The sequence below is a fragment of the Diachasma alloeum genome, unplaced genomic scaffold (genome assembly GCF_001412515.2).
Source record: "Diachasma alloeum isolate Michigan unplaced genomic scaffold, Dall2.0 Dall_scaffold_00183, whole genome shotgun sequence".
Lineage (NCBI taxonomy): Eukaryota > Metazoa > Arthropoda > Insecta > Hymenoptera > Braconidae > Diachasma > Diachasma alloeum.
Window position 1 is genome coordinate 2,245,575 of NW_021680349.1, and position 24,836 is coordinate 2,270,410.

General features: G+C 35.4%; 2 protein-coding genes across 5 annotated transcripts in view; both read right to left on the bottom strand.

The window, feature by feature from the left end:
- LOC107047320 (band 3 anion transport protein) overlaps positions 1–13,901 on the bottom strand; it is a 29,295-nt gene extending 15,394 nt beyond the window's left edge. The window contains exons 1-2 of one of the 2 annotated variants that reach the window (XM_015270087.1): positions 13,529–13,901; positions 6,300–6,519 (exon numbers count right to left, since the gene is read on the bottom strand). In XM_015270087.1, the coding sequence (XP_015125573.1) occupies positions 6,300–6,368 (69 nt within the window). In that variant the 5' untranslated portion in view covers positions 6,369–6,519; positions 13,529–13,901. Of the gene's footprint in view, positions 1–6,299; positions 6,520–7,944; positions 8,015–13,528 lie in introns of those variants that run through there. The other variant, XM_015270091.1, reaches the window with a different exon arrangement.
- A 4,069-nt stretch (positions 13,902–17,970) lies between these two features.
- The window catches only part of LOC107047344 (disco-interacting protein 2), a 25,370-nt gene continuing 18,504 nt past the window's right edge, over positions 17,971–24,836 (bottom strand). For 2 of the 3 annotated variants that reach the window (XM_015270113.1, XM_015270107.1), the window contains exons 6-10: positions 23,821–24,052; positions 22,703–22,833; positions 21,390–22,409; positions 20,096–20,664; positions 17,971–18,628 (exon numbers count right to left, since the gene is read on the bottom strand). In XM_015270113.1, the coding sequence (XP_015125599.1) occupies positions 18,376–18,628; positions 20,096–20,664; positions 21,390–22,409; positions 22,703–22,833; positions 23,821–24,052 (2,205 nt within the window). In that variant the 3' untranslated portion in view covers positions 17,971–18,375. The remainder of the gene's footprint in view (positions 18,629–20,095; positions 20,665–21,389; positions 22,410–22,702; positions 22,834–23,820; positions 24,053–24,836) is intronic. The other variant, XM_015270116.1, reaches the window with a different exon arrangement.

Consider the following 24,836-nt stretch of genomic DNA (forward strand, 5'->3'; position numbering starts at 1 on the left):
GGGTGGGGGGGGGGGGGAGGGATATTATAGCGGTCTGGTAGGAATCGGAATATCGCAAAATGAGAACTTCGGTTTTTAAATGTTTGTCTGGGAGGGACCAATATTTACAGTCTATGATTACTGGCTGCTATGTTAAGTCGGTTCCTGCGTAGATTTTTTTTTAGGTTCAGTTTTGATGTGAATATTTACTGAAGCGTGTAATTTACTGGAGTATTTCATTCGTGAAGTCTTCAAATGTAACAGAACAAAAGAATTTTCCGAATGAGAAAATCTCGAGAGAGTTTCAAAAAAGAATTACAAAGAAGGAGTTTTACTTGAAGTGGAGTGAACGAGAAATTTTCAATTCATTTTCTGTTGACAGAGTGCATATATAGGGTTTATTGATCATCCTTTGGTGCGCAGACTGCAGAGGGCTTCTTATTTTTGTAGTTTATTTTGTTGAATGTGTATTTGTAATGTGAATATTCGCTACAGTGGACGAATTAATGAGGTTTTTCAGTCGTGAAGTCGTCAAATGTGACCCAGCAATTTTATTTTCCACGTGGGAAAATTGAAAGATATGTTTTTTTGATGGAAAAACTCGAGGAAACGTTCTACTACTTTCCTGACGTACACCTGTCAGCAGAGTAAAAGCGAAGGAACAATATTTACTATCTCGGATTGCTTTCTGTCATGTTAACGTTCTTGAGAAGTCGAACAACAATAATTCTGAAAACTGTTGATACTTGTAGTTTTAATTTCCAAACAAAAATGTTGACTTTGAAAATAATTCCCCAGCAGATTTTAAATTTTTCTGATTTCAGTTACTGCATTATGTAATTGAAAGTTTATTGCATGATCATCCTTTGATATGCAGCCAGAAGATAACTTGTAATTTTTGAATATTATTCATTCTTTTTAATTGAAACATTTGGAATATTTGGTATAACGAACGAATTAATTATGTATTTCAGTCGTGAATTCGTCAAACATGACGGAACAATTATATTTTCTACATAAGCACATCTCAAGAGAGTTTTTTAATTAAAAACTTGAGGAAACGTTCTACTAGTTTCTTCACGTACACCTGTCAACAGAGTAAAAGCGACGGAACAATATTTACTATCTCCGATGACTTTTCATCGTGTCAACATCCGTGAGAAGTCGAACAACAATAGTTCTCAAATCTGTCAGTTCTTCCAACTGTAATTTCCAGACAAAAATGTCAACTTTGAAAATAAATGCCCAGAACATTTAAAATTTTTCCAATTTCAGTTACTGCTTTATGCAATTGACAGGTTCTTGCACGATGAAAATGTCCATTAAGTCGCTCCACAGCAGTTTTCATTTATTTTCTGTTAACCGAGTGCATATGAAGGATTTATCGATGATCTTTCAGTATGTAGAATGCAGATAACTTGTTATTTTTGAATTTTATATTTTTTAAATATTAATTTCTTCAATTAAAACATTTCAAATAATTTCCATAACCAACGAATTAATTATGTATTTCAGTCGTGACGACGTCAAATATAACAGAACAATTACATTTTCCGCATAAAATCATCTAGATTTTTTCAATGAAAAAACTTGAGGAAACATTCTACTGTTTTCTTGACGTACACCTGTCAGCAGAGTAAAAGCGAAGGAACAATATTTATTATCTCCGATAGCTTTTCCTCATGGTAACATCCCTGAGAACTCACCCACGTCGATTCTTCGAGTTTTAATTTCCAAAAAAAATGTCAACTTTGAAAATAATTCCCCAGAGCATTTCAAATTTTTTCAATTGCGATTACTGCTCTGCGCAATTGAACGGTTCTTGCACGATAAAAATGTTCATTAAGTTGTTCCACAGCAGTTTTCAATTTATTTTCTGTTAACCGAGTGCATATGAAGGATTTATCGATCATCCTTTAGTATGCAGAGAGCGACGGCGCGGTGTTTCCACAAGTTGCTCCCACCCACTCCACCCAGCATCGACCGTGCACCCCCCACCCAGGTCTCACCAGATGCTATCTATAGAACACAATAGCCCACCCAACTATGGCACTGACCTTGAACCTCAAAAAGCGACACGTTTTCATTTAGTCTCGTGACTCAATCTAGCCACTTTTCACGGTTTTTCGGTGAAATGACAATGAAAGAGGGAATCACCTGGTAACGGGGACTAATGTCATTTCATGAAGGTAATAAAGTCGGGGTGATTGACAATGATCGGTGGTTTATATATTTTTAATCTAATCTACGGCTTCTGATCGTCGTTACATAACGGGGAAATGCTAGATAACAACTGCAATTGTGCGAGTAGACGTAAGTATATTGTTTTTTTTGAAATTATCATTTCAAGACTAATCGCCTTTCCGCGTCAGAAGACTGATTCATGACACATGAACGAGCGGAAAAAATGAATGTTTTTTGTCTTTACTTCTGCGGGAATCATTGGATCGCCAACTGAAAGCACGTACGAGAAAATTTTCTTGCGTGGAGAGAAAAAACTAGCTCTGCCAAAACACTTTATGTTCCACGTGAGATTATTTGATGGAGTGGAACAGGTCTTGATTACTTGAGAGAAATTAAACAAATTGATAGAAGGAAATTTAATATCTTTCACAAATTAAATTTTTGTCGTGAAAAAATATAATGTATTGCACGACCATCATTTGATCTGAGAGAACTTCATAGATTTATACCATAGAAAGAATATATCGACGAGGAAAGAATATTTTTTTCTCAAAAAAAAATTGTCCCCTCGAAATTATCTAGGTTTGCTAATAACACAGCTTGCGGCGAGAAAATTGTAGTTTCCTCTTGGAATTATCATTTGTTTCATGGAAATTATGAGTGTCTATTGGACAAAAGTATAGACTACTCAATAGCATTCACTTGGTAATACCGGAGACTCATAATTCTCTGTAGAACGAATGTATTTACCCGAAAGACATGTAAATGTCTCACGAGAACAATTACCGCTACGAAAATTATCATGGTTTGGCCATAACTATATAGGACAATAACTACTACTAACAAATACAATAACAATAACTAAACTACAACAATTACTATTTTTTTGTCACAGCGTGAAAACTTGCGAACTCGCTGCGAATTTGTACTGGATTTCTATGCGACTTTCTGTTAGTTTTTGGCCGATTCTATTGTAAATTTCGCAGCTTACCTGCGTTTTTTTTTTTAATAGAAATGTTGAATGGAAAAGACTCTTTAGGAAAAGTCAATAGAATATGATTTTTCTATGCAATTTATTCTTTTGCGATATTTTCTGTAGAAATTCCTCAGCTGGAATTTCCCAAGTTTTTTCGTTCGATTTTTTTTTATGGAGAGAGAAGCAAAATTTAGTGGAGAACTTTATCAAATTTGTGTTGAAGAATTCTTATAGGAAATTTCTCAATAGAAAAAGTGTAGAGAAATGAAATTATACTAATTTTTTCTATATGTTTATATCTGATATCGATTTTCTACAAATCGATTCTATTGTTCACTAGAATTTTCTATCGAATTCGCCAAGTTTTTCCGTGTAATTTTTTCGTGCGTGAAACTGTAGGAAGGAAAATCTCGAGGAAAATTTACTGAAAAAGTAAAATAATCGTGGTCCGAAATTCTGCGAAGTTCTATAATCTTTTTTTTCTATATTGAGGAAAAAACTGCGAGACGAACGGTGAATTTCCTTGGAATTTTTATTTATAATTATTCCTCGACACATCTCAGTTTGGAAAAGGAAGAAATGAACATGAGAATCAAATATATTCTGAAGAACTATTGAGTAATAAAAACTACGTTGACATTTCCATCTAAACCTAGGAGGTTAAAATTCGAAAGACGATCTATCAATCTTTTCGACTCATCTCCTCCTGTCAAGATCCAATGTCTGATGAGGAAAAAAACTGGAGTGATAAATTGATCGTAACTACCGACGATGACGGGTGCATCTCTGAAAAATTTCATAAAAAACTCTAGTGGGAAGACTTAAGTAAAAAAAATTATTGATAAAAAGTTGGTCAAAAAATCCTATTCAATGCACTCGGGCTGTTGACTTCAAGAAGATCGATTTCTTAATTCAAATTTTTCATCTCTGAAAAATTTCATAAAAAACTCTAGTGGGAAGACTTAAGTAAAAAAAATTATTGATAAAAAGTTGGTCAAAAAATCCTATTCAATGCACTCGGGCTGTTGACTTCAAGAAGATCGATTTCTTAATTCAAATTTTTCATCTCTGAAAAATTTCATAAAAAACTCTAGTGGGAAGACTTAAGTAAAAAAAATTATTGATAAAAAGTTGGTCAAAAAATCCTATTCAATGCACTCGGGCTGTTGACTTCAAGAAGATCGATTTCTTAATTCAAATTTTTTAATGCCCAGACTTGACGTGATCAGACCTGGATTTCGATCTTGATTCTGTTGATAACTCTTCGCTACTTTAGATATTGCAATCCTTTTCATTCGCGTTTATGTAGCAGTCTCACAAGAGTTATTGAGTAAATAGAGTTTAAGGTTTCATTAAAGTTCATATTCCGTGAGTAAAATCGATTTGTCGTCGACTCGTTATGGGTTAACGTATCTTGCATTATAAATTGCAGTTTATATCATCAGGCCTGAAAAACTGAGCTCTTTTGCACTCAACAACTCGAAATTTTATGCATCACACAGTTCCAAGAATACTTTTTCTTCATACAGGTCTTCCATATTTTTTGGAAAATATTTTCTAACGCTATAATTTTCCTACAATTTAAAAAAATGTAATTTATCATTTTGTCAGTGGTATTCTCTCAAGTCCTTCAGAATTATCAGACATTTTGCGATAATACCGTTCCGAAATTCGGCCCACGTCATCATTTTCAAGTGTTACATTGGAGTGCGATATAGGCTCTTGACTTTAAGAAGATCGATTTCTTAATTCAATTTTTTTAATGCGAAAGCTTGACGTGATCAGACTTGGATTTCGATCTTGATTCTGTTGATAACTTCGCTACTTTAGATATTGCAAGCCTTTTCATTCGCGTTTATGTTGGAGTTGTACAAGAATTATTGCGTAAATAGAGCTTATGGTTTCATTAATGTGCATACTCCCTGAGTGAAATCGATTTGTCGTCGACTCGTTATGGATTAATGTATCTTGCATTATAAATTGCATTCGCTCTTTTGCGAATACTTTTTTTTCAGACTGGTCTTTAATATTATTCTCGCAAGTACTTTAAAATTATCGGATATTTTGCAATAGTTTTTATTAATTTTATAGTATTACATTGGAGTGCAGTATTTTACGCAAAACAAATAAGAAAACCCACTGCAAAATATTCAAGACTGCAAAGCTCCACTCCAATTGCCATCCCCATTCGGAAAAACAAAAACTATAATTAAATAAAACCCATTGATGCGTTATTTTTTCGTGTTATTTTCCAACATTTGTTGTTTTCAACTGAAGTTATTTGAAAAAAATAATTTTGAAAATGTTTTTGTTCAAAATTTCCCTGAGGCCACGTTATTTTTGTGAAGCAATTTACCCATTTTTTCTACCTATGAACCCCTAATGGCTTCCTCTCACTGCCTCCAAAACCCGAAAAAACTGATAGAAATTCAGAAATGGAATACGGAATTATCGGCTATTTTGCAATAGTTTCCATCAATTGTATAGCGTTACATTGGACTGCAGTATTTCCCGCAAAATAAGTAAGAAAACCCAGTGCAAAATAGTCAAAACCAAAACCGTAAATAACTGAAAAAAATCATTCCAAAAGTTTTCGCTCAAAATTCTCCTGACGTCACTCTACTTTGTGACTCTATTCACTCATTTTTTCTACCCACGAACCCCTAATGACTTCCTCTCACTGCCTCCAAAAACCTAAAAAAAAACCGATAGAAATACGGAAATGGGCGGCAACGGCCGCGTCAGTCGCATGGCCGTCGAAAAAAAAAACACCACAAAGCGGGACGACCTCGCAAACTTATTGGCCTGATTGTTGACGGTCACAAGTCAATAACCATTTAACGTCTCGGGCGACTATGGTGTTTAAAATCTTTAAGCGTTCACAAATTCCGTGTTGACTCTTCAATAAAAAAAATAGGATAAAAACGAGGGGTATGAAAAAATTGAACGCATACCGAGCGCCTCAATGTCTCACGGCGGCATCAAATTACAATGTCACGGCACTAATGAACCGTGGAAATTCAAAACCATACGGCGAATCGGAGAGGCCTGATAACGACCCTTAACTCCCATCGAATGAATTTAATAATCGAGAAATTACAGCGACTACATCGATAAGTCCCTCATCAGCATTGATTAATTTGATAGATATTTCACTCACCGAGGGCCGTTTGCCAAAGCCGAGAAACGATAATTTTCTCTTCGTACTAAGTGAAGATTTGCGATCCATTATTCTCGCACTCTATTCGCTGAGATCCCGTTGACCGAGATGTTCTGTTACTTTCTAATGTCCTTTTTCCTCGGTGCTCGACCAATCCTCAGGCGGGACGGAGATGTCCACATGTAGAGATGTCGGGGCAATGCAGGCTCCGTTCTGTTAACTGTTGAAAAATCGAAATAATTAACTCGTGTGAGTCTACGGGGAAAGGAAAGCAAATTGTTTCCTCTGGAGGGATTATGGGTGTTGTGCCGACAGTTACAGTGGAGTCATCACTATCGAACCGATCACAAGAGCAACGCACCACTGACTGACCAACAGCCACGTCCAGAGAACAGACCAGAACAACAACGACACTTGGTGATGGAATCCAACTACCAACTATTTTTCATCATAACTAAAAGAATAACTTGTGAATTTAGGATCGAAGTGGAATTGCATGGAGACAGATCGATTTGAAAATGGGAGGAAAGGAGGATTAGATTCGAAATAGGTTTTTTCTCTATTTGGTGACTGTTTCAGTCCTTCAAATAATAAAACATGCTGGACAATCTGGTTTAAGTTAGCGTCTTATGATAAAATTAATAATTTAGGATATTTTTGTTGCTAATGTAGTCTCATTATTCATCAATCGTAAAAAATAGAGAATGTTTTGGCATATTGTAGAAAATGGTGATTTGTTGTTTTAGACAAGTTTCATTATTTTTTTATTTATGAATAAAAATGTTTTTAAAAATACTAATGTTTTAATTCGGATGATACTGGGTAGGTATCAATTATTTCCGATTTTTCCGACACAATTCAGTAGCGAAGTGGTAAAAGGAGATAAGTGTATTTAAAAAAAAAAGAATTTTGCGTGAATCACATTGAAATATTAATTTTCAAATGATAATAATAAAATTAATTATCACCTTTTACCACTTCGCTACTGAATTATTCACCAAATGAGGAAAAATCGCAATTTTTTTCGACATTTCATAGCGAATGATCATCTGCTCCTTCAAAAGTTGCATTATCTCCTTATGAAAATAAAATGTCCGAAGAAAATTCTAATACACTGCAAAATGGGATTTGAATAATACCGATTAAGTATGAATAATTTAAAATTGTTCTCACGCAATTTAATAAGAAACTTCTAAATACTGGATGATTGCAGCAGACGGCGTTCATCTCATAAATGTTCAAACATAACTTTGACGATTGTCCATCGATTTCTAATGCGAGTTGAAAATAAACTTTACAGCCCGACATTTCATGAATAAAAACTTAAGAAAAATACTAATACGTTTCATCATATGTAAAAGGCCGAGAGGTCATACATGCCTGAATAAAAAATTAATACTAATACGTTTCAATTCAAATGATACTGATTAGATATTAATTATTTCAGATTTTTCCCACGCAATTATTCACCAAATGGAGAAAAATCGTAATTTTTTCTGACATCTCATAGCGAATGATCATCTGCTCCTTCAAAAGTTGCATTATCTCTTTATGAAAATAAAATGGCCGAAAAAAAATTTAATACACTGCAAAATGGGTTTTGAATCATACCGATTAAGTACGGATAATTTAAAATTATTCTCACGTAATTTAATAAGAAAATTCTAAACACTGGAGGATTGCAGAAGACGACGTTTATCTCACGAATGCTCAACCGTAACTTTGACGATTGTCGATGGTTTTTTAATGCGAGGTGAAAATAAACTTTACAGCCCGATGTTTTGAATTCACCAGATCGTCCTTGTCACGAACTGTGCGACAATCATCGATCTGTATCGTATGTTTTCTTTTAATCCATAGTTGGCTTTTTCATGACTATTATTATGTAGTCTTTAGTGCGTTCATTACCATCTCAATGGGATCCATCGTTTTAATGTTCGTGTCATTGAGGGAATACGCGAGGAGAGATAAAGGATAACAAAAGGAACTTTTATAGTAACGTGTGGCAGTTGGATCGGTAGGAAATTGTTTCGATAATGGATCGGGGGAATTTTTTACTCGAGAATCGGGCGTTTTTTATGAGCTGTGGGTAGGGATAATTTATACTGGCGACCTTCCAAATCCCATGTACGTGAAAAACGAGATTTTCTTAAAAATCTTTTCCTAGTTTTTTTTTTCATTCGCGCAAATGATCCGCTTCTTTGCAACCTTGTGCTGGAAATGAACCAATGACTCTCGATTCCGTTGGCAGTCACGAGTGAAGCTCAATTCCCGGAGGGATTATTCTGTTTTTTATTCGATGGGAGTCTAAATGTTTTTACGTTTCGTGTAATGACGGTTGGTTTATTACGGATCAATTGTGATTCATTCTGATTAATTCTGATTAATCGCGTGATACTTTGAATGGGGGGATTAAGACAACGAAAGTCACGAGACAAGCTGTTGCCGTACTTGGACAGCACTCCAATCATGTATCAATTGGATGCAATTAGCGGTGAGTGACGAAACGTTAAATTAACAGGGTAATTAGTCTTCCGCGGCTGATTAGTGTGAGAATTAGGGGATTGTCAAGTGGCAGGGAATCTCTCGCTGTGTTCGTCGCGACAATGAAGTTTAAGTGAAGATTTCGGGGAAAAAATTAACTAATTCGTGAATTATCAATTGAAAAATTATACAAATATTAAATAAAAAACGAAAATAAAAGAGAGAGTGTGTGAGGATAAAGTCAAGCCTAAATTGAAGCGAGAAATTATCAATTTTAATAAATAATTGTTGGCATATCTTATCAATTACCATCGCGTGCACAAGTGCTAAAAAAATAAGATTACATTTCAATCTTGAATTCGCTTAAAGAAGAGTTTCAATTCCACTTAATGATTCATGATAATAAATGAACAATAAATGAATCCAAATTTTCAAAACGTTAAATGAAGTTTACAAATGAATTTCAAAATTTTTTCTTGTAAAGTGGAGAATTTTTGAGTTGAAGCATTGATAAAAGAAATTTAAATAACGATTTCGTAAAAATTAATTCAACTTAATATTTTTTTAAATCAAATAAAAGGAGAAAAGTACCGAGAAAATAAGGAACAGAATTTTAAAATGACCAATTAATCCCGATCATAAATGAAAAAATTATTTCAACTTGATGAAATAAAAATAAAACAAAAAAATTTATGTACATAAAAAATGAGAATGAACAAATGATCATTTTCCATAAATAATTCCTGACACATTTTATCAATTTTCTTCGCACACAAGTGCAAACAAAAATAGGAGCTCTATTTTAATCGCACATTTTCGTAAAAAGAGTATCAATTTCACTAAATAATTCCTGATATATCATATCAATTTTCTTCATGTGTATGAGTCACGCTCTGCATATCGATCAGCATGTTATTAGGGATTAGACTATGACGTCCAAGACGGATTATTCATTCACCCACTTGCACATTAGCTCCCCGTAATACACATTGAATATCGATTGGAGATTTTTATTTTTCCCTCATTCAGCTGAAGAATCACGAGTGGAGAAAGAGTGTCACGGTTGAGCCCGTTGTTGCATAGATATTCGAACTGAAGAATATGTTGTTTTTTTTTTCATCGTGAACTCTGAGCTCGGTTACTAAAAATACGGAAAATGCGCGGAGCTGTCCGTCATTTTGTTCGAGATGTCCCGGGGGAGGCTGAAAGCGTCCAAAGCCCTCGGCCACGTGAAATGACTTGAACCTATACTTAAAAATATATATTTCTCATCGTGGAAAGCTCGTGTGAAAGATCGCGTGACTGTCGGGGCAGACGGTACACGCAGTGCATTAAAAAGACGGGTTCTGCCACTCCAACGCCCTCGTATCATTGCATTCTTCATTGTCATCGATTATTCATTTCGCAAAATCCAGATGTTCAATTCCTTGCTATACTTAACTGTCTATTGTTACCCAACTGTAGCAAAATAGAAGCATGGAAGGAATGAATGAATTGACAAGTCAATAAATAAAATAAATGGGATAGAACCTGATGGAGAATAAAAAATTTGCAACATGCGAGCGAATTGTGAAATAAATAAATTAAACTTGAGGAAAATAGAATTAAATAATTTAATGCCATCGAAATGTGTACTTCATGTACTTTATTAGTCATCATGACGACTTGATAATCCTATAGTATTGCATAATCACCATCATCATCGATTGTTAATTTTGCAAAATCGAGATGTTCAGTTACTGGGTATAATCAACTGTCTGTTCTTATGAGTATCTCAAGAACAAAAAAATGGACGGAATGAATGAAGTCAATAAATAACAAAAGCAATGGAATAAAACCTGATGGAGAATGAAAATGTTCAACAAACGAACGAATTCTGAAATAAATAAATTAAACCTGAGTCAAATAGAATTGAATAATTCAATGTAATCAGAATATATAATTTATGGGTTTGTCATCGCGAAGAATTTGTTTCCTAAACCAAAATATTTACCTCTGCAGCTCCGAGAATCTTATGTGATTTCAAATATCTGTTTTGAATCCTCAAGCTAATCAACTTCAATTTGATAGGTTCAATTTTCACAATAAAATTAAAGATTCATAGTCTCATTGAAAAATCTCTTCTTTGAATTTTTAAGAAATTGTTTTTGAGGAATTGATTCGTCGATAGAAGTCAATATGTCAACACTGAAAATTCACACGTAGCATTGCAACTTGATAATTACATAGTATTAAATGATCATGGTTCAGGCCCTCGTATCATTGAATTCTCCATCATCAGTTATTAATTTCGCAAATTCAAGTGTTCAGTTGCTGGCTATTTTTAATTACTGTCTTCTAATACAACTACGAATACAACTACAGCAAAATGGAAACACGGAACGAATGAATGAAATAACAAGTCAACAAATGGCAAAATTAATGGAATAAACCCCGACGCAGAATGAGAACCGTTCAACAACCTAACGAATTGTGAAATAAATAATTTAAACTTGAGGGAAATACAATGGAATAATTAACTGCAATAAAAATGTATGTTACGTATTTATGTGACCCCTGGGGGATCTTATCATGAGTAGACACGACATTTCTGGAAAACGCATAAAACAATTTTTTCCAATTCCTCAAACCTAAATATTTGCCGCTCCATCTCCGAGAATTTCATGCGCCATTCATAATTGTTTACATTCCCGCGATAAATCGTCGCAATGCGGTCTCGCATCATCGTTTATAGCCACCGGGTGTTTAGACAAGTGAATTGAAACAGAATTTATTTACAAGGTATGCGTCATTATGATGAAAATCATCAATTCGGGGGGAATAATTTTTCTCACAGCGGTAATGGATTTGTCACGCGGGCTTCAGGTGCACCGGCATTTCACCGTAGCCGGCGTTTCTCCACGGGATGCATTCCCTTGGGCCCCCCTGCACTGTAAAAAGCTGGGGAGGCAGTCACGAGTGTTGGGATCACGTGAAAGGTTTTTTGTGATGGGCATCGAGCGTTATTTTCTCTTTCTGCGTGGAGAATAAGTTCAATTGAGAGGCATTTGATCGTAATAGCGAATTATGGGTGGCAATATTACAACTGGAGTATCAGGAATTGACAATGAAATAGGGTTGCAGGCACGCAGGAGAAAAATTGATCGGAAAATGGGGCGTTTTCTCTAAAAAATTCTATTTAATTTCTGTTGGAACTCTATAAGAATTCTTTTAAAATTCTACAAAAATTCTATTTGTTTTTTCTACGTCAATTTTATTAAACATTATGCGACTTTCCAAAAACGTCTGTAGATGGGATTTTTAGTTTAGTATATTCTTAGTTTAATATAACTCATTCCGCTCAATTTTTTTAGAGACAGGGGCGAGCGTAAAATCACGTGAAAGGTTTTTGTGATGGGCATCGACCGTTATTTTCTCTTTCTGCGTGGAGTAAGTTCACTTGAGGGGCATTTGATCGTAATAGCGAATTATGGGTGGCAATATTATAACTGGAGTATCAGGAATTGACAATGAAATAGGGTTGAAGGCACGCCGGAGAAAAATTGATAGGAAAATGGGGCGCTTTCTCTAAAAAATTCTATTTAATTTCTGTCGGAACTCTATAAGAATTCTTTTAAAATTCTACAAAAATTCTATTTGTTTTTTCTGCGTCAATTTTATTATGAATTATGCGACTTCCCAAAAACATCTGTAGATGTGGATTTTTCTATATAACTTATTCCACTCAATTTTTTTTTAGAGGCAGGGGCGAGCGTTGGATCACGTGAAAGGTTTTTGTGATGGGCATGGAGCGTTTTCTCTTTCTATGTGGAGAACAAGTTCAATTGAGGGGCATTTAATTGTAACAGCGAATTATGGTGACAATTATAACCGGAGTATTCAGTGCCCTGCTATTACTAAGTGCAAACTATATTTAGAACTTGTGCCAGGCACAATAAAATTAAATTGATTGTAATTTAATTTAATCTAATTTAATCTAATAATTTTTTAAATTTAATTCTATGTCGGGGTTTCATTGTGGGGATGGGAACAAAATGTAAAGGCACGGGAGGGTATACATATGATGGAATAAATAAATATAACCGGAGTATCGGGAATTGATAATGGAATAGAGCTGAATGCACGCATGAGAAAAATTAATAGAAAAATTTAATTGAATTTATTTTGGAACTCTATAAGAATTTCTTAGCATTCAATTAAAATTCTGCTTATTCTCTGCCCCAATTCTATTGAAAATTGCATTCAATTCAATTCTATTGAGGCATTTAATGACAATCGTAGATTATGGGTGACGATTACAACCAAAGTATCAGGAATTGAAAAATTTAAAAAAGAACCTCGCGCTTTTTTTTTTAATTCTATTGAATTCCTATTGGAACTCTACAAGAATTCTTGAAATTCTATCAAATTTCCGTTAGTAATTTGCGCCAAATGTATTAAAAATTAAGCGACTTCCGTGCGTTTTTAAATAGATATTTGTTTGGAGCAAAACGTCTACAGATGTTGATTTTCCTTATAACTTATTCCACTGGATTTTTTTAGAGACAGGGCTCACTCACCGTATATGGACCCCGCACTAGAGGCGTCAAGTCGAATCAAAGATCACAACATTGAAAATCCGCACGCATTTATCACTCACATGTGTCAAAAAAATCTCAACAATAAACCCGCAAATTGTAGGACAATAATCTCTCGCGAAATAAAAATACTTTATCCTCATTCAACGGAAGGAAGTGGCGACTCACCTAATTCTCGAGATGGTGTCCAACGATGTGTCCTAGGAGGAGTCGACGGAGTCTCCGTAGTTGGAATGAGAGGCCCCCAGGACCTCTTGTCACACGTACCCCGCTCAATCAACAATATTTTGGAGAGAGGGAGGAGGGTCCAGTGGGGGGTTCACACCAATGTCCGGACAATTCGTGAAGGTTTCCGCCCTTCCAAACCCCCGTTTTTCCTCGAAATCACCTCGAAATACCCGGAAATACGCTTACAATATTTTAATCGACGCGATTTTGGGGGTGAACGGGGCGTTAGCGTACTTGACGACAATTTCTGTCGTTTGGAAGTGAATGTTTGACGCACAACAATATCAACACATACGCGTGGCCACTGGCAACGGTTGACTGTGCTCAACTGGCCGACCGGCACGCTCGTTCGACTGACGCTACTGTTGTCTACCAGTTTTTTTCCCCGTACCGGAGAGTTCGGGGAACCGCACAAGTCTAAACTTCACGGGTATATTTATCCAGTTACGTTGGTGGTGCGTTAACTTTTCGGTTTTTTTATCATTTCAGTTTTCTCCCGGTGTCTGGTGTTGGAGAGGTTTTTGGGAACGAAAGGTAGGTGGATATCACACTATATAAAGAAGGGGCTGTTTGCAGGCTGGCCAATTTTACGAGGCCAGCTGTCTCACTCACTCCGACTTTGTGACTCGTAATTTCCAGTCTTTGGTCCTTGGAGTACTAGAAGGTGCGCGCGCGCGAGCGCGCTCATCTCCTGTGTTTATGGGGGCTTAGGAGCCACTCAAGTCAGTGAATTTCTATCGGCTTTCTAGAGATAAATTTTTTGAAAAACGATGGATTTTGTAGATTTTTGGGCAGAAAAGCGGTTTCTCGCTAATTTTATATTCATCGGAGAATTTTTTCAGATTAAAAAAATACGAGTTTTCTTGATTGTTTTCACGATAAATGATATTTCTGTTGAATTTTTTTTAGAGAAAAACTAGGGATTCTACAGATTTTTGTTTAGGAAAACTGAGATTTCTCGCTAATTTTAAATTGATCAGAGAATTTTTTCTGATTAATAAAAAATACGAGTTTTCTTGATTGTTTTCAGAATAAATGATATTTTTATTGAATTTTTCCTAGAAAAAGGGTGAATTTTCTTTTTTCCTTTTCAGAAAAATGGAGATTTTTCATGAATTGTCCAATAAAACGAATTCTTTTTTTATTCCGCAAAAACTTCGAAAATTGTCACGATTTTCCCGAACACCGCAGTTTTCACAAATTAGAAAAATAAACATTTTTCTGGATTTTTTTCTTGAAAAACTAAGAATTTAGCAAATTTTTGCTCATAAAAATCGGGATTATTTCGTAATTTTTTTAAAAACCCGACGAATTTCCTCAAATGAATATTCAAAAAACTTTTTTCTCGATTTTTCAAAGAGTAAATAAGATCCTTCTCGAATTTTCCCCAAAACGAGAAAAAAAAACAATTTCCCTGAATTTTTCCAGAATAAATAAGATTTATCTAGAGAAAAACACCACAAAGCGTTCATCTTTCAAAAATACAACCTCTCACACGCATGTGTGTATCCCCGCCCTTTTGTTACCGGATCTCGACTCCATTTTGGCAGACTGTACAGACACACCGCGGAAACGGGTTTTGACACGTGCCACAGGCAAAACCCCCGTTACGCATGAATAACTAAATTCGTAAATTTTTCCGTTCGCGAATGTATTCCGCTGGCAACAGTGCACGAAGCATGTTCGAGACACATCTCGATGAATTTTCAGTTACTCCAGCACTCTCCACCTGTCAAAGTTGATCACTACTCGATTATCCATTTTCCCCCACCCCCCTTAAATCGAAGGAACTATTTCTGGTATCGTAAATAAAATAAGAACATTTAAAAAATTTACATTACGTTTATTGATGATGACTTGCTCTGTGCAATGATTCACGTAGATTACGGTATTCGAATATTACAAATTAAATAAAAAATATGTACGTTTAAACATGAAACGTACACTGGATTAAACTGGCATGTTGTGTATTCATCATCTCGTGAAAATGTTTACTCCATAAAACATCCCATTTGTCACTTGCTGAATCGTTATAAAAGACTACAAAAATGCGCTGCTAGCCAGCTGTTTATGAAAAATTCATCATCAAGTGGCAAAAGCTGGATTTTCAAATGTCAATTCGAATAGTTTCATTTATTCAACTCGCTTTTATCTGAAAAACAAATCAGGGAGATTCATACGCGACTGTCATTACAGTAAACATTACGTGTCCTAGTGACAATTATTGTATTTTTAAGTATATATAACCAACGTACAAATTATAATGTCATTACACTAGGAAACGGGAGTTTATTGTTTATGTACATACACATCACGCGGCTCCAAAACACTGCGGAGGGGTGAATTGAAGGGGATTATTGAGGGGGCGGGGTTGACGTGGCCGCGGGAAAATTGAGAGAAAAATGACAGGAAAATAATTCGATGATATCATTGGGGGGGAAGGAGGGGGGAGGAGTCAATGAACGTGGCTGTATACCTTACGGGCATTTTATATAATAAAAATGACAAGTATTCCACATTCTTACCAACTACTAGTATCAACATTTATACATAATATAAACGACATTCCTCACATACGCAATTACCACTCGTTCACGAGCAATTGGCCACATCTTATAAATTTTTATAAAGGTGAACGCATTCGGTTGAATTGATTTTCATCATCAATTGTTTAATTGTAGTTTAATTGATGATAATGATAAGCATGATGGATTGGAAATGAGACACTAGGCCAAGAAATAAGTTCATCCACGATTAATTATCGTGGATCAACTCGTGTCGTATTCATTAATTTCATAATTACTTTGTCGTTAACTTGAGGAATAAACAAATGATTATATTATTCACTACTTGATTCATTTAATTACTTAGTAAATTCGTTGCTGCTACTATTTATATCATTCGCTAATTCATCGTTACGTGAAATTATAACGCGTTTGGTTAATGGAAATTAGGTAAAGTACTTTGAGGTGCGAACGAAAAAATTTCGTAGAAACACCGACAATTGTAGAAGTTATATTGAAATTTCTGTTAGTTGTTGGCTGAGTCTGTTGAAATTCAGCAGATTTCTTTGCGCGTTATTTTTTCAAAGTAATGTTCAGTGGAAAATATTCTATAGAAAAAATCAATAGAATTCTATTTTTCTATACAGAACCTATTCTACTGAGATATTTCTATGGAAATTTTCTCAAGCTTTCCAAGTTTTTTAAAACTTTTTTTTTATGAATAGAGAAAAAATAGTCTGGAACAAACTTGAAATATTCATGTCCGGAAATTCCTGTAGAAAATATCTCAATAGAAAAGATTGTATAAGATGAAATTCTACTGATTTTTTCTATTATATAGTTTCTATTGTTTTTTAATGCAGTAAAGCTAATTTATCGAATTCACAAGATTTCTCTATGAAATTTTTTCGTGCGTAAATTGGTCAATTGATTTTTTTTTTTTCAATAATAGATTAATTAATTGAGGTGAGATCAATGAGCATCGGTCTGTCACATTAATCAGAAAATCAATTCATAACATATTTTAATCGTTCATACCAAAACAATTTTTGCTACACAAAAAAAATAAGTTCGAGAATTATTTACAAATACGCGTATTGCACTAGTCTAATAGAGGGAAATGAGAAGAAATGAGGGAGAACTAAATATTTTTTTCAATGACGGAGCCACATGATTGCAATTATCGAAGAGAGAACGAAGAGGGAGGGAATAAAACTTTACACCATTGTGACAAGACCTCGTCCTGACCATTTAAAAAAATTAATAAAAAATAATACGTTACGTTTATGCGATAAAAACTTTGAGCTCAATTATCATTTCGATAAAATAAATGAAGAAACCACAGAAGAAATTGGATAAGAATCACTGAATCATTATTATCGGTGATAATCAAGATAAAACGACTGCCATCTGAAGTGTTATTTTATACGCGGGTGTCAGTCCTCATTACAGAAGGACATTTAATTGATTTTATGACCTTATTACATACTGATTATTACCAGAGTTACAATTACGTAAAAATAATCGTATTTGGATCGACCGTTTTTTGAGTTAACAGATAATTCAATTGATAAATCAATCCAAAATTCACAATTTCACATGTTTCTTTGGATTACACAATTCCAGTAATAATGATACTACACCGTTGAAAATTTTTTTGCTGAAATTTCATGGAAAATGAATGGAAAGTTAATTCCAGTTGAATTATTCCACGAAAATCCACAGAAATCAGGCAAATTCAGGTAAATATATTCTTGAATTGTCAATAAATTGAGAATTCAACATAATTTGGTACTGAATATTCCTTGACTTGAAGAGTTTTCAGTGAAATCTGAAATTTGAACTGTTTTTTCCCCTAAATCGAAATCAATAGTCAAATGTCCATGAAATTTCAATGATTTTCTGCCAGTGTACGCTATAAATCTTTTCATTTTTTTCATTGAATTCTTGCTTTTGCTACAGTCGATCGGTCAGTCTGCTCCAAACGCTGGAGCCTTGAGAGAACAATAAATTAAAATAAACGAAGAAAAAAAAACATTTAGCTGCCCCACACAACCTCAGACATGTTCAAAACGTGTGAGAGCATTGTTTTGGCATCACCAGAGTTAGCAAATACGAGATAATAACTCTACATACGTAAACATCACAGTACGTATGGATCCAACAATTCATCAAATAAAAATTGTATAAAATTGTTCTGTCATGTGTATCGACATACGTTATTATAACTGTTAATAATAATGTTGTGGATGTGAGACTGTGTGCGATTTTTTTCATGTGTGCTCACATATTATACGCCACGTAGATTGGGTCCAATTGATCAGCCAAAAATCCATCTCTCAGGTGCATTCTCTGTTTTTCACCTCGTGAATTAATTGGTACAACACCGGGATCAACTACCACAACAACACCAACGACAAGGTGATGCTCTTCGAGGACAGCACTTGTTACTAGGGCAACGAGATCCAGGGCTTCGCTCTCACTGCCGTTTAGCTCGACAACAACCACGAGTAAATTGGTCCATGTGAATACAGCACTGGAAATTGAGACGAAATGTTGATTTTTTAAATCATTAAATACCTCTTGTCAACAGGATTTCAGAAAAAAACAACGGGTAGTAGTAATTAATTACCAATTTTCATTAATTATGTCCAATTAATTTCAAAATTTAATTCATTAGGAAATGAAAACCAATAAAAGGTCAATTAATGAACATGATATTGCGATTTTAAGAGGGACAAAGTGACATTTCATTGAATAAAATATTTTTACTTCAATAAATATGGAAATTTATAAATGAATCGTTTTGGTTGTGAAATTAATTTGATATCAACGAACAGATAATTAATATTGCTATTAATCTCATGGGATTTTAAAGAAACTCATGTATAATAGTATGTAATTACCAATTTTCATTCATTATTTTCAATTAATTTTATCAATTAATTCATTAGGAAATGAAAACCAATAAAAGTTCAATTAATGGGCATGATATTACGTTTTTAAGAGGGAAAAAGTGACCTTTCATTCAATGAAATATTTTTACTTCAATAAATATGTAAATTTATGAATAAGTCATTCTGATCGACAAATTGATTTGATATCGATGAATTGATAATTAATTAATATTGCATACTGAATTCTCTAAAGTCCCACGACCCACACCCACGGATAAAAAAACATCGTATTTCACATAATAATAGATAAAAAGAAATTATGCATCTGGTGGGAGGATCGGGAAACACTGGGTTGCGAACGTTAACGGAATAGATAAGGAGTTCACGACTATTTGTAGATATGGAGTTATGTGAGGAGTGCCGTAACACTCGTGTGAATCATGGCCATGGCCGTTTAAACACGTTCCTAGGATTTATTGACTGAGATGAGATTATAGGTGTGCAAACACGTGTTTTCATCATTCTTTTGTGAGGCTTGAGAGTATTTCCAGAATGGGGGAAATGTGAGGGAATGTGAAAAATTTGTATTTTGGGTGATTGATGCATTAGAAATTTACGTTTCTCTCGAGTGCAAAACGAAAGACGTTTATTTTTATATAATTTTTTCTTTCGAGTGCATTTTATCGAAATGACTGTCTAATTTATCTGGCCTTTAATTTCATAATCATTAATTGATAAGCGCAATTCATCATAATATTTCTGAATAGAGTAAAATGATAGCAAAGTAATAATGTTGTGAGGCTCGAGAATATTTTTGGAATGAAGAAAACGTAAGGAAATTTGAAAAAATTGTATTTTGATTCATTGATGCACTAGAAGTTCTTTGCATTAAGAATACGAAACAGATGTTTTCCCCAAAATACGATTTTTTCATTCGAGTGCACTTTATCAATCAGGATGTCTTTTAGATTCCTCTCACCTTAAATTTCATAATCATTCATCTGTCATTCTATTCATCAGTTTCATTAATTTTAATATCTCCAACTAGATCAGCTCTGATTCTCATGATTAATAAACTGAATAAATTAATTAAAAGTGATAATTACCATTCAGCAATTTTCTTGTGACACCTCATGACACTGTTCTCAATATCAATGGGGTGATACCGCATTCCCCTGAGAAGAATAGCCTCGTCCAATGCCCCAACGACGAAAACAGCATCATGCAGCTCAGCATCACCCGGCGCTGAGATGTCCAAATCCGAGACTGACGTGTCACTGGCCGCACCAGACACGTCGCCACCGACCGCAGACTGTTGAACGCACTCAGTGCGCCTGAGAAATCCGAGATATCCAGTTCTAGCGTAAACCTCGCCAGTATTTCCAGTGACAAGACGAGCATTAAAGTGATCAGCATAGTCACTCTCATCCCCATAAATAGTGAAATAACCACTGGCATTGTGAGCCGATTGCACCCAAATTTCACCGAGATGAGAGTCTCCACATTGTCCCTTGGTCTCTGGATTAGCAATGATCACTTTGACACCTGGAAGCAGCTTGCCGGATTCCATTAGACACAGGGAGTGTGGGCTACCCCGTTCCACCAGTGAAACACGATCGTTTCTGAGGGCTCGGAGGTCTACGTAGACGGTCGATGGCTCGGGACTCGAGGCGCCCTAAAACAATAAACCAGGGTCAAATTCTTCATTCAAATATTTACGTAGGGATCAAATTATTTAGGTGAGGCAAACATTTGAGCCAATTTAGAATTTCTTCGTCTAATTGAGATGAGGGAGGAGTTCATTTTAGAACAGGTCGGTTTTTGGACCGTATTGTTCTGTCAAATTGTGAATTGTCATTGTGACACGTGAATTAATAGTTTTTTTTATTATTTGAAGATTTCTCGTTTGGAATTCCAGGAGTAATTTTCTAAAAGTGTGCAATTAGTTTCTAAATATCTGATGAAATACAAATATTATTAATATTATTTCTGCAGCATCAAAAGCTAGTTTTTTTAGATACATTATTAGAATTTTTAAAAATTGAAGTAGTTCTTGCATTTGAATTTTCAATATTGCAAATTCGAATTCAATTTAAGACCCAATTGTTAATAAATTTTTTTATTTATCTTGGGAATTCATCAACAGAATTTTTTGTCAAAATAGATTTAGAACAACAATAACTTGAATTTTCCCATTTTCAATACCATTTTTTTATCATATGGCCTCAAAAATTGCCATTTCATTGAATTTTCCTGGAATTAATTAATTTGCCAGTAAAAAAATACATGAAATTCAATTTTCTGCATCAAAGAATGTCATCACATGTCCTCAAACTTGCGAAGAGAACCATTAAAACCCGAATAAAAAATGAATTTTTTCAAATTCCTCAAATCTCTCACCTGTAAACAAATAGCTGTATTCACCCGGCACCCAAACGACGTAGAGACAGCGCGTGGACTGAGCCCCAGCGCGGAGAAAAGTTTACTAAAGCTCGTAGTAAGTGCAATACGAGGTCTCTCTTCAGCCACAACAACGCAAGTTCGAACACAAGCCAAACTAACACCACGAGCCTTTAAAGCGTGTACCGAAGATCCCAACCCCTTAGTGCACAACTCCATAACTCCATACGAGCAGAATGTATCCCTGACCCTGAATTGACTGACAGCCGAGAGCCACAGTGCCGGATTAGCCTCGACTTCAGACGGTGGAATGAGAATAGAATGATGACCACTGTATATGCTGCTCAAACACCAGAGAGCAAAACCAAGTCCTGAATAGGGATCAAGGCAGAGGGCTATGTGACGAGAGGGATAAAGTTCACAGGCAAGTTTCATGGCACGACATAACGATGTAACAGCAGCATGTGACATCTTGATACCAGCTAACATTCCAGTTGTTGATACACTGAAATCCAGATAGGCTAGCATTTCAGCTGTTGGTGCACGATACATAACTGGCAATTTTTTCTTTGGCATATCGTCCATATCGAGTACAGTTGGCCAACTCTTGATATCCACGACATTATTCGCCTCCTTGCTCTTCAGTAATTTAACCATATTCTGATTAGTCAGGACGAGCACTGATTTACTGACGTCAACGATCATTCTCACTGTTGGTAGAGTTGTCTGGAGATTCTGGGGATGAGGAGGTCTTATTGTCACTGGCACTGCACCGACGTAGAGACAACCGTAGAATGCACAGATGAGGTCTGTCCCTGGGGGGAAAATTAAAGCTACATGATCTCCAGTGTTTATTCTTCCTTTGTCTAGGAGCAAATTGCCAATTCTCTCGGCCTTTTTGTGGAGCTGGGAGCAGGAGAGGGAGGTGGCTACTGCTCCCTTTGCATTGAGCAAGGTGAAGATCACGTGGTCTGATGTGCTTACTGCACGCCATCGGAGAATTTCGGAGATGAATTGGTACTGAAAGAATATTTTTTTAGTTATTGCGAGGGCTTTTAGGGCAGGGGGATTTGGGGAATTTTCGTTCAATTATAAAATATTGATGTCACGTTGCCAATGCACATGGCATTCAACGTCAGGTGCAACAATTTATTCATTCAAAAAGAAGAATAAAGAACCCATAAAAAATTGATAAAATACTGTCAGAGTGAATATGGATAAAGTGTGAATGTTTCATTGTTTTCTTTATTTTTCCAGACAACATTTTAGGGAAAGAAACGAACGAAACAATCAATTTATATTTGTTCATTTACCTTTTTAGCATTATCACTCTCTTCATCCAGAATTCCAAGATCGCGTCCCTGAGCAGATGCCAAACGATTACCCTGGACAATGTTACCCACCATGACACTAGCTGGACCAACGTCTGAAACAGAATCCCCCGCTACACGCCCCCGCACCATTTCGTTAGTAAAACAACGCAAACACTCAACCCAATTATGAAATAGCGTTTGCTTTCTATTCATTTGCCTTTCATGATGCTGAATCTAGGATAAATCGCAAGCTTGCAGCTTTCGTAAAAAGCGTACGGCATTAACAAAAATTTTAATCAAATAATTGGGTTTAAAATTTCTTAATTAGATTGTTCGAGGGGAAACAACTGTGAGTTTTCAAAGTCATGGGCTATTGGAGTGAGATCTCTCGTACGTTGAAAATTAATTATAAATCTATAAAAATGGAGGATGAGTGTAAAAAAATGTTATTGTTGGTTTGCCCGGTGGACGTTGAAAGTATTGAAAATAATTTCAATACTAATATAACATACCAATTACTTTTTCTTTCAATTCAACGTCTAAATAGCCAATTTCGTTTTTTTTTTAACTAAAAACTGCACTATTCATGCAAAATAGCTAGTATAAATAGCTAGATAGCGCGAAAAACTACTTTGAGATGGAAATTGAAAGGAATAATTCACAATTGTTATTCTGCACATTTTTTAAAAATTTGAAAACAAATTTGCAGCTCAAGCGAACAATGACTAATTTGTTTTCCCCCTAATTCTCCTTTTTTAAAAATTATAATCGATCTTCAACTGATGAGACATCTTACGTCAATAGCCCGTGACTTTAAAAACTCATAGTAGTCTTCCCTTAAATGATAGGAGAGAAATGGGGGTAAAAGTGCTTTAAAAACATCGAGAAAAAAAATGAAAATAAAAGAGAGGTGCTCGCTAGCAAATCAAAACTCGCCGCACGCTTCCACACCATTGAACACACTTTTGCAACAAGTGTCAATCAACCATCACGTTGAGTCGAGTATCTGCGTTTTCATGTAAAATTTCATATGATTTTGAAATAACGTTATTTTGATATTAAGCGAGCACTGGAAGAACAATGGGAGTATCTGGCATTGTTATTCGTGGATAACTTACCCGAATGCACTTCACGTGGCTTCGGCAGATTCGTGACACAAGTGTGTGGACAGAGGAGTACATTGGCTGGATGTAGGGTGCCTTCTAAAAATCGTCTTTTTGTCTCGGAGAGATGAATACCACCGAGGGGTGTTTTTGGTAGGTAATTGGGTGGCACTAGGGCGAGACAATAGATGCCAACAGCGTGAATTGAGTCGACTGCTTGGAGAACTCTCGACATCCATTGAAAACTCTGTGGAATAAATAATCGTGAATGGGGGGATTTTGACGAATTTTTGTAAAAGTGTCTCGATTGCATCATTACACTGCTTTAAAATTGCATTCAATTGAATATCTAATTGTTTATGGGATTTCTTATTAATCTTGAAAATGCGAGCATTAATATTTCTAGGCCGTGACTATTCGCACCATTGCGTGAATCACTCCCGTACACTCCATGCATGCGTGAAGTTTGTGTGTTTCACGCAGCCGAATTTTCATACTGCTGTGTATTTCACGCAGTTGACGTTTCATACTACTGTGTGTTTCACGCAGTTGTATTTTTATACTACTGTGTGTTTCACGCAGTTGCATTTTGATACGCCTGTGTGTTTCACGCAGTTGTATTTTTATACACCTGTGTGTTTCACGCAGTCGTATTCAGATACTCCTGTGCCTTTCACACTCCTGTGTGTATAAACACACAGGTGTATAAAACTTCAACTGCGTGAAACACACAGGCGTATCAAAATGCAACTGCGTGAAACACACATGTGTATAAAAATACAACTGCGTGAAACACACAGGCGTATAAAAATGCAACTGCGTGAAACACACAGGCGTATAAAAATACAAATAGGTGAAACACATATTAGCCTTAAAACCTATTCCATTCGATTCCTGAGGAAATTTGGGTTCCGTATAGGCAGATGGACGGCTCAGGTTTGCGTTTTTCCACTTCCTAGGCCTTATACAAGATGAATTGAATTAATTTTTTTTGGCACTTTCGTTTTTCGCGATTATCTCGGAAACTATGA